The sequence below is a fragment of the Bufo gargarizans genome, unplaced genomic scaffold (assembly GCF_014858855.1).
Source record: "Bufo gargarizans isolate SCDJY-AF-19 unplaced genomic scaffold, ASM1485885v1 fragScaff_scaffold_368_pilon, whole genome shotgun sequence".
NCBI classification, from domain to species: Eukaryota; Metazoa; Chordata; class Amphibia; order Anura; family Bufonidae; genus Bufo; species Bufo gargarizans.
Genome location: NW_025334103.1, coordinates 20209 through 30919, shown reverse-complemented (window position 1 = coordinate 30919; position 10711 = coordinate 20209). Strand labels below are relative to the sequence as shown.

Sequence of the window (10711 nt, the reverse complement as noted above, 5' to 3'; positions counted from 1 at the left end):
GCTGTACTGGGCCCCCCACCGACCCTGAGCCGTCTGTGTACCCGATGTCAGCGAGCAGACCTGCTCCTGGGAAAGCTGGGTGACAACACATGTGGATGTTACGGTGGAAGTCATATTGGCTGTCATCCTGCCACCAATCATGACATAAGGGGAAGAGTCCCAGTCCTATCACCAGTAGGGGGCAGCAGTGACTGGAGTTTCCCTTTAAGACTACTTCGCTGGTTGATAGAGGCGTGGTGGTGATGATCATGTGATTTATTTACGTGCGTGGAGGCCACCAAACTCGGCCGCATTTCTGCTCAGCCTCTTACATTTTTACAATTCTTAATTTCTCACAATTTTCTTCAGATCATTAATTAAAAAAATAAATTAAGTCGCAGTTCACATCGGTAACATACGATATCTGTACAAGGAAGAAAGAGTCCTGGGGTGAGCCGTGTGCGCCCCAACATCATACGTGACATCTGGCGGTGTACAGACAATCAGCCTCTACAGAATACTGCCCCATGGAGGCTCCAGTAGTGACCGCAGGTAGTGCACGCCAGGGAGAGACCCTACGACACACGTGATACTAGAAAGAGCGCCCCAGAGGCTTCTGAGACCACCCTTAAAGGAGCCCATTCACCCAATGGTACATGTGAGTCACCACCACAACGTGCAGGCGGCTGAAAGTCTCAGAAGGCATTTCCACTTACACCTTAGGGTCACGTATTTTAGGCCGAGCAGCAATGGACGTGACCGATATCTTGTGGGCCCCTACCCCGCTGCAGGCATCTTGTATTACTTCAACACTGGTGGTCAGTAGCCGCAGACAAGTCAATCATGACCAGGGAAGGAGAAGGGTCCTGATCCAGCCGCACTCTCCAGTCCTGCTGAGCAGCGCTCACAGTTTCCAGTTAGATCCAGTTCTGCCAGAGCAGCGTCAAGTCTTAAGGAGTCTTCAAGATGAAAAGTCCAGAGGAAGGAGGCAATCACTGCTTGATCTCCAGGATGGACGGGTTGTGGTCCAGGATGGCCAGAATGATCTTATCCATGTACTGGCGGAGGCGAAGGTTAATCTCCTCCTGCTCCTTTAAGGCCTCCATCAGCTATTGGGGAAGGGGGGGAATGGAATACAGGAAAAATTAAAATCACCATCACTACTACCACCATCATCATCACAACTACTACTTCTACCATCATTACTGAAGATGCTACAAAGATGGCTGTCCTAGCAGGGTTCCCTCAAAGCCCTCAGCACTGAGAAGTGCACATCAAGGGAAAATTGATGTCCGCCCGAGAGATGTGCGGGAAACCGACCAGACTGGAAATCCGGAAACACAGGGAAAAAGAATTGGCGCTGCTGGTCTTGGAGGATCGGCTCCTCCTATCAATGTATAGAGGCTGGATTAGGCAGCACCGAATGTCTGCATCCCGGATGGTCTAGGACAGCAAGGGGCTTCAGGCAGAGGGTAATTTACAATATCTCTGGTCTGGGGCAGAAAAGGGGTTAATTACAGGATCCCTGGTGGCATAGGGCAGTGAAAGGGTTGGCTTTAAGATACCTAATGGTGGACAGTAGCAGGTTAATGCTACATCTCAGGGGTCAAGGGTTATCCCGGCTGTAGAAGGAACAGCAAACCTTCAGCTTCCTACACTGACCATAGAGAGGAGAGCGGAAGCGATACAGAGGACAGAGCGCTGACCATAGAGGGGAGAGAGGAGGAGCGATACAGAGGACAGAGCGCTGACCATAGAGGGGAGAGAGGAGGAGCGATACAGAGGACAGAGCGCTGACCATAGAGGGGAGAGAGGAGGAGCGATACAGAGGACAGAGCGCTGACCATAGAGGGGAGAGAGGAGGAGCGATACAGAGGACAGAGCGCTGACCATAGAGGGGAGAGAGGAGGAGCGATACAGAGGACAGAGCGCTGACCATAGAGGGGAGAGAGGAGGAGCGATACAGAGGACAGAGCGCTGACCATAGAGGGGAGAGAGGAGGAGCGATACAGAGGACAGAGCGCTGACCATAGAGGGGAGAGAGGAGGAGCGATACAGAGGACAGAGCGCTGACCATAGAGGGGAGAGAGGAGGAGCGATACAGAGGACAGAGCGCTGACCATAGAGGGGAGAGAGGAGGAGCGATACAGAGGACAGAGCGCTGACCATAGAGGGGAGAGAGGAGGAGCGATACAGAGGACAGAGCGCTGACCATAGAGGGGAGAGAGGAGGAGCGATACAGAGGACAGAGCGCTGACCATAGAGGGGAGAGAGGAGGAGCGATACAGAGGACAGATCGCTGACCATAGAGGGGAGAGAGGAGGAGCGATACAGAGGACAGAGCGCTGACCATAGAGGGGAGAGAGGAGGAGCGATACAGAGGACAGAGCGCTGACCATAGAGGGGAGAGAGGAGGAGCGATACAGAGGACAGAGCGCTGACCATAGAGGGGAGAGAGGAGGAGCGATAGAGAGGACAGAGCGCTGACTATAGAGAGGAGGAGCGATAGAGAGGACAGAGCGCTGACTATAGAGAGGAGGAGCGATAGAGAGGACAGAGCGCTGACTATAGAGAGGAGGAGCGATAGAGAGGACAGAGCGCTGACTATAGAGAGGAGGAGCGATAGAGAGGACAGAGCGCTGACTATAGAGAGGAGGAGCGATAGAGAGGACAGAGCACTGACTATAGAGAGGAGGAGCGATAGAGAGGACAGAGCGCTGACTATAGAGAGGAGGAGCGATAGAGAGGACAGAGCACTGACTATAGAGAGGAGAGCGGGGAGGGGAGAGAGGACAGAGCGCTGACTATAGAGAGGAGAGAGGACAGAGCACGATCATAGAGCGGAGAGCAGAGAAGGGATAAAGAGAAGGAAGCACTGATCAAAGAGAGGAGAGCAGGAGCGATACAGAGGACAGAGCGCTGATCATAGAAAGGAGGAGCGATAGAGGACAGAGCGCTGACCATAGAGGGGAGGGGATAGAGAGGACAGAGCACGATCATAGAGATGAGAGCAGAGAAGGGATAGAGAGGACAGAGCACTGATCATAGAGAGGAGGGGATAGAGAGGACAGAGCACGATCATAGAGGGGAGGGGATAGAGAGGACAGAGCGATATCAGAGATGAGACAGGTGGAGCGGCTTTGACCGTACGTCCACGCGGGCCTCCATGGTCTGTCAGAGAGATTCAAAATGGCTTCCTGAAATTTCACCTTAAAGATTGTGCATGGTGCTGCTGAATCTCTCTGCCTGATCCTTAAGGTGAGAGCTCAGCGTCCTGGAGACGTTACTGCGCAATTGGTGGCGGTTTTGTGGTACATTGTGACTACCCTGCAGCTGCTCTCACCTCATCCTTGGAGGCCGTGTCGATCTCTGCAGCCAGGGACTGAGCCTTGGTTTGGGTGGAGAAGAGGTTCTTGGCTTCGTACAGACTGAGGCTCAGGATCTGCCCACTCAGGTCGTCGTTCTGGTCCCGGAGTTTCTGGTTGTCCTGGAGGAGACGAAGAGCGGCAATGCGACATGCTAATGCTGAACTAGGAGCGCAGCTCTGGATGTCAATGGAGGACAACACTCCAGTCACATTCACAGTTCAGCATCATGTGGACTTTTTACAGTAAGAGCGGTCAGACTGTGTGGACTCTTCCACACGGGCGAGTTTTTCGTGCGGGTGCAGTGCGTGAGGTGAACGCATTGCACCCGCACTGAATGCGGACCCGTTCATTTCTATGGGGGTGTGCGTGAAAAATCGCAGCATGCTCTATATTGTGCATTTTTCACGCAACGCAGGCCCCATAGAAGTGAATCGGGCTGCATGAAAATTGCAAGCAAGTGCGGGTGCGGTGCGATTTTCACGCATGGTTGCTAGGTGACGATCAGGATGGGGACCCGATCATTATTATTTTCCCTTATAACATGGCTAAAAGGGAAAATAATAGCATTCTGAATACAGAATGCTAATTAAAATAGGGATGGAGGGGTTAAAAAAAATAATAGTTGAACTCGCCTTAATCCACTTGTTCGCGCAGCCCGGCTTCTCTTCCGTCTTTGTTGTCCAGGAGGAAAAGGACCTTTGGTGACGTCACTGCGCTCATCACATGGTACATTACCATGGTGATAGATCATGCGATGGACCATGTGATGAGCGCAGTGACGTCACCACAGGTCCTTTTCCTCACAGATGAAGACAGAAGAGATGCCGGCTGCGTGAACAAGTGGATTAAGGAGAGTTAAATTATTTTTTAACCCCTCCAGCGCTTTTGTACTATGCATTCTGTATTAAGAATGTGATTATTTTCCCTTATAACGGAAAATAATAAAAATCTACACAACACCGATCCCAAGCCTGAACTTCTGTGAAGTCCGGGTTCGGGTCTGGGTACCGAACATGCCGATTTTTCTCACGCGCGTGTGATCCCAGCCTTGCGGTAAGACTGGTCAGACTGTGTGGACTCTTTGCGGTAAGACTGGTCAGACTGTGTGGACTCTTTACGGTAAGACTGGTCAGACTGTGTGGACTCTTTACGGTAAGACTGGTCAGACTGTGTGGACTCTTTACGGTAAGACTGGTCAGACTGTGTGGACTCTTTACGGTAAGACTGGTCAGACTGTGTGGACTCTTTACGGTAAGACTGGTCAGACTGTGTGGACTCTTTACGGTAAGACTGGTCAGACTGTGTGGACTCTTTACGGTAAGACTGGTCAGACTGTGTGGACTCTTTACGGTAAGACTGGTCAGACTGTGTGGACTCTTTACGGTAAGAGCAGTGAGACTATGGAACTCTCTGCCTGAGGAGGTGGTGATGGTGAGTACAATAAAGGAGTTCAGGAGGGGCCTGGATGTATTTCTGGAGCGTAATAATATTACAGGCTATAGCTACTAGAGAGGGGTCGCTGATCCAGGGAGTTATTCTGATGCCCTGCACTAAATAGAAAATGCCTAATCTTGTCCGCAATTGCAGACAAGAATAGGACATATTCTATTTTTTCGGGAACGGAAAGGCGGACCTGGAAGTGCGGATCTGCATTTCCAGATCTGGGCAGCACAGCGGCCCCATAGAAATGAACGGGTTTGCATTTCCATTCCACAAAATGCGGACGTGCGAGTTGGAGCCTAACCGGCCGAGCTGGATGGACAGATGTCTGTATTCAGCCTTATAGACTATATTATTTTATACTCCAGAGCTGTGCTCTTCCCCGCAGGGACTACTCTTACCTGTTTGAGGCGCCTGATCTCCTGCTCCAGCTCCGATTCCCGGGTTTTGGTGTTAAACTCGTGGAGCCCGGAGGAGAAGCCGCGTCCCCGGCCAGAGAGCTCGCAGTCCAGACGGTAAATCTGCAGATGTTCCAGCTCCTTCCGTAAATCTTCAATGAGCTGGAAGAGAAGAGAATGAGCACGGGGGAGGAGGTGGAGGCAGCAGCGCCCCCCGGTGGTCACACGCACCTCCTGCGTGGCCTCCCGCTCCTGCTGGAACTTCTGACGGTTTTGTCGCAGCTTGTCCATCATTTTCTTGTACAAATCCATCTCATCTCGGAGCCGCAGACTGGTGTCCTCCAGTGAATCCGCCATCCGCTGCCGCTCCTGAGAACGTACAATCTACACATCACACAATGCGCGGCGCAGGCGTCACACGCGGATGTTATTGCAAATCATGCGATTCTCGTCTTTGTATTGGTGCCAAATCAGTTAGAGTATAAGTATGCACCTGCTATACCGCCATCATAATGAGACTCACCCCCCGAGCCAGAACAAGTCACAGTCACTTAAACAGCAGACATCACATGACAAAAGGGGTGACCCTTAAAGGGAACCTGTCTCCGGGATTTGGGGTATAGAGCTGAGGACATGGGTTGCTAGATGGCCGCTAGCACATCCGCTATACCCAGTCCCCATAGCTCTGTGTGCTTTTATTGTGTAAAATAACCAATTTAAAACATATGCAAATTACCCTGAGAGGAGTCCTGTCCCCGACTCGGCTCACAGGAGGGGTTTCAACAACTTCAACTCGGAGTTTCATTGGCACATTCAAAAAAGGCAACCTAACCCTCCCTCCCCCAGTGACCTCAAGACATAGAAATACACACGAGGCTCACATATCTGGTTTGCTGCCATCCAGTGGACAGAAAAGAGTACTACAGGATGTATATGTTATACGAGAAATAAAACACGTCCCACGCGGAGCACACGTCACCCGCGGAACGTTTGGTGCAGATGTCACATACTACACGGCACACAGACATTCTGAGCACGTGTCCACATACACTACTCACTGTATGCATCACAACACTCATGTCCTCACCTCATCCATCCTCTCGGTGTGTGACTTCAGCCGGGTTATAGACGTCAGTAAATCTTCGTTCTCCTCCTCCAGCTCCTGGACCCTGAAAAATCAGACACCATCAACTGGTGGAGAAGAACTCCCATCATCCGCTCCCATGATATTGGCGGGGACCCTGGAGCAGACACCCAGCCTCCTGACTACCTGGCAGTCAGCAACTCCAGCTCGACGCCCTTCTCCTTCTCCAGGCGGCTGTAGGTCTCCCGGTGGCGCTTCAGCTCCTCCTCCAGGATCTGCTCCGACCTCATCTCCTGGTCCTTCAGCATCTCCTCCAGTTCATGGACCCTGCAGACACAGAACGTGGTCACTGCCCGCCCACACGGATGGCGCCTCCACGGGGGGGGGGGGTATTACACGGATGACACCCCTCACCTCAGCACGAGCTGTGTGTTCTCCATCTTCAGCTTGCTCTTCACGTCTCCGTTTGTGAGGTTGTCATTCTCCAGTTCGGTCACCTTCTTCTCCAGGAAACTGACCTATGAGGAGACAGGAATCAGCCGAGCCCACCAGTAGAGGGCAGCTGCCGGGCCACCCGAGGACACAGAGGCACCCATCACCTTGTCTGTGATGTCATTGTCGCAGGAGTCAATGCTGTCCCGGAACAAGTCCTCGGTGCTGCCATTACTGCTGCTCAGGTTACTGGTGTTCATCAGCTGCCTGCAAAACAGCACCTCCACGTTACCGCTGCGCACCACAACGCCACCCTGCCACCAGTACTCCCGCGCGCTGTGACTGCTCGGAGGGCCACCCTGTAAACTTACCTGCCAAACGCTGTGCTGGAGATCTTCCTGTTGGGGCTGCAGAAAAAGAAAAAAGGATATAAAATCCATGACCGCACAGCGAAGGGCCTGGCCCTGGGGGTGACCGCACCCAGACCAAACAAGCCATCAACTGGCATGTACCATGGAGACTGTGGCACCAGCTCAGGTGAGCTACATACCACTTCACCCCACTCTGCTCCTATCCATAGTATGGCCCCAAGGTCACCCCACTCTGCTCCTATCCATAGTATGGCCCCAAGGTCACCCCACTCTGCTCCTATCCATAGTATGGCCCCAAGGTCACCCCACTCTGCTCCTATCCATAGAATGGCCCCAAGGTCACCCCACTCTGCTCCTATCCATAGTATGGCCCCAAGGTCACCCCACTCTGCTCCTATCCATAGTATGGCCCCAAGATCACACTGCTCTTCTCCTCTACATGGTATGGCCCCAAGGCTGGTGCCCTGGGATGGGGTCTTTGATGTGTTATGATCAGCACCTGGGGGTGGGGGACCTATATATTACAAGTCATCTTTTAGACTGCTTTGGCCCCATCTTACAGGACCTGGCCCCACACAAGTGTCACCTGCTGGCTTTGAGGTTCTTGAGCCGGGCCTCCAGGTCGTTGAGGAGGGTGATCTTCTTGGAGCACTGGGTGCAGTACATGTCCAGCAGCTCACTGTTGTACATGTGCCTCATCTTACGCGGCGTCTGTCCGGCACTAGATGGAAATACGAGTCAGAGGGTTATATGGGTGGAGACTGGAAAACCAGAACCTATCCAATTGAAGAAGGTCTACCTGGAGGAGACAGAGGAGCCCAGGTCTGAGAAGGCGTTGGTCCTGCTCTCATCATCAGGGCAGGGGCTGCTTGGGGTGTAATCAATGTCATCACCTTCACCGTAGTCCTCAAACTGCTCCTCGCTGCTGATCAGCGAGGCCGTGGAGAAGTCCGACGAGGACGAGGGATTGAGGAGGGTCCTGGAGATAGTGGAAACCGTCAGACTACCACAATTGTGTATAACCCCAGATTTGGTGGTGTCCCCCCACCCAAGTGTGTGAAAGAGCAAGAAGTCACAGAAACCTAGGTGCTGATCCGGCTGCAGACTCCTTGTCCCCCGGTCATTCCCATCCCTGCAATGGACACCATTCACTTACTGGTCGCCAGGAAGGTAGTGCCCCTCCAGATCCTTGCCATCCCCCCGACATTCATCAGAGGCTTCAGAACTATGGGTGCTCTCGATGGCGCTGTCCAGGTCAGATTCATGGTGGACGTCTCGCTGCCCGAGGGTCAGACCGTCCTCATCGGGGAAGAGCTCCGAGTCATTGTCCACGCCGTCTGCGTACATCCTGCGTGTGAGGTCCAAGCCCTGCGGAGACAAGAGGAAGAGCGTTACCAAGTGAAGGGCGCACACCCCAGTCCTGGGCGGGGCGCACACCTCACCCCGGTCCTGCGTTGTGTCCATTACAGGAGGGTCTGAGCTTTCTTATCGATTGTGCAATTGACGTGTTCAATAGATTATGGAGGTCAGCGAGCGTGGACAGTGCACCCCCTGCTGGAGGCTCAGTGTCCTGCTAGAGGTTCAGGGTCATGCACCAGGCGGAGGATAGCGCACCCCCCCGCTGAAGGCTCAGGGTCCTGAACCAAGCAGAGGACAGCACACCCCCTGTTGGAGGCTCAGAGTCCTGCACCAGTCAAAAGTCAGCGAGAGCGGACTATGCACCCCCTGCTGGAGGCTCGGGGTCCTGCACCAGGTGGAGGTCAGCGAGCGTGGACAGTGCACCCCCTGCTGGAGGCTCAGGGTCCTGCACCAGGTGGAGGTCAGAGAGCGAGGACCGTGCTCCCCCTGCTGGAGGCTCAGGGTCCTGCACCACGGAGCTGCCATCTTGTGTCTCTTAATAGGAGAACCCAAAGGATATGATTAGATACACAGCTCAGCAGGGTGATTACACGCAGGGTATTATCCATCCATACCCCAGGGTACCGGGTGATTACACGCAGGATATTATCCATCCATACACCGGGGTACTGGGTGACTACACATGGGGTATTATCCATCCATACTGCAAGGTATCAGGTGATCACACATGGGGTATTAGCTATCCATACTCAGGGGTACCGGGTGATCACACATGGGGTATTAGCTATCCATACTCCGGGGTACCGGGTGATCACACATGGGGTATTAGCTATCCATACTCCGGGGTACCGGGTGATCACACATGGGGTATTAGCTATCCATACTCCGGGGTACCGGGTGATCACACATGGGGTATTAGCTATCCATACTCCGGGGTACCGGGTGATTACACACGGGGTATTAGCTATCCATACTCCGGGGTATCGGGTGATTACACACAGGGTATTATCCATCCATACACCGGGGTACCGGGTGATCACACACGGGGTATTATCCATCCATACTCCGGGGTATCGGGTGATTACACACAGGGACAGGGTATTACCCATCCATACACCGGGGTACCGGGTGATCACACACGGGGTATTATCCATCCACACTCAGGGGAACCGGGCGATGATTACACACGGGGACCGAGACTCCCGCCGCTGGCTCCCGGTGTAACATGGCGGCTCTTACCTCAGGCTCTCGGGGGCTCCCAGTACACTGGGCCCTACGGACGGAAATCAGCAGCGTTCACTGCCGGTACCGGAGCTACCACCGCCCGAAAGAGCACAGCGAAGCGCAGCCCCGCCCCCCGTTACCTAGAGACAGTGCGGGAGGGACCGCCCAGAAACCATGATGTCATCACAAAAGAGAACCGTGTAACCCCGCCCCTTACAGCAGTCAGCGCCCACTCACTGAGCCTTAAAGGGGCCGCGCACCCTGCAACCTACAGAGCTGACAATCCAACAGCCCAGAACCAGCACTGTATACCCAAGCTAATTGTCACAGAGCTAACAATCTATTCCCACCTCTCCCGACCTGTACACACAGTACAGACCAAAAGTTTGGACACACCTTATTCAAAGAGTTTTCTTTATTTTCATGACTATGAAAATTGTAGATTCACACTGAAGGCATCAAAACTATGAATTAACACATGTGGAATTATATACATAACAAACAAGTGTGAAACAACTGAAAATATGTCATATTCTAGGTTCTTCAAAGTAGCCACCTTTTGCTTTGATTACTGCTTTGCACACTCTTGGCATTCTCTTGATGAGCTTCAAGAGGTAGTCACCTGAAATGGTCTTCCAACAGTCTTGAAGGAGTTCCCAGAGATGCTTAGCACTTGTTGGCCCTTTTGCCTTCACTCTGCGGTCCAGCTCACCCCAAACCATCTCGATTGGGTTCAGGTCCGGTGACTGTGGAGGCCAGGTCATCTGGCGCAGCACCCCATCACTCTCCTTCATGGTCAAATAGCCCTTACACAGCCTGGAGGTGTGTTTGGGGTCATTGTCCTGTTGAAAAATAAATGATGGTCCAACTAAACACAAACCGGATGGAATAGCATGCCGCTGCAAGATGCTGTGGTAGCCATGCTGGTTCAGTATGCCTTCACTTTGGAATAAATCCCCAACAGTGTCACCAGCAAAGCACCCCCACACCATCACACCTCCTCCATGCTTCACGGTGGGAACCAGGCATGTAGAGTCCATCCGTTCACCTTTTCTG

At 52.9% G+C, this 10711-nt stretch overlaps 1 protein-coding gene across 1 annotated transcript; it reads right to left on the bottom strand.

The window, feature by feature from the left end:
* Positions 1–237: 237 nt before the first annotated feature.
* Positions 238–9804, bottom strand: RAB11FIP4 (RAB11 family interacting protein 4). The gene is made up of 13 exons (XM_044273072.1): positions 9671–9804; positions 8229–8440; positions 7872–8051; positions 7659–7793; positions 7073–7108; positions 6869–6968; positions 6684–6787; positions 6456–6596; positions 6273–6354; positions 5417–5554; positions 5189–5347; positions 3323–3466; positions 238–1088 (listed from the first exon to the last, which is right to left on the bottom strand). Exons 2-13 carry the CDS (start codon positions 8417–8419, stop codon positions 972–974), a joined length of 1527 nt encoding a protein of 508 aa, XP_044129007.1. The 5' UTR covers positions 8420–8440; positions 9671–9804; the 3' UTR covers positions 238–971.
* Positions 9805–10711: the final 907 nt, after the last annotated feature.

Excerpts from the sequence above, each read along its gene's own strand:
- RAB11FIP4 (XM_044273072.1), bottom strand. The coding sequence starts at position 8,419 with ATGTACGCAGACGGCGTGGACAATGACTCGGAGCTCTTCCCCGATGAG. Across the intron at positions 7,794-7,871 it reads GGCTCCTCTGTCTCCTCCAG|TGCCGGACAGACGCCGCGTA; the intron begins GTAGACCTTCTT and ends ATTTCCATCTAG. Across the intron at positions 5,348-5,416 it reads AGCGGGAGGCCACGCAGGAG|CTCATTGAAGATTTACGGAA; the intron begins GTGCGTGTGACC and ends CTTCTCTTCCAG.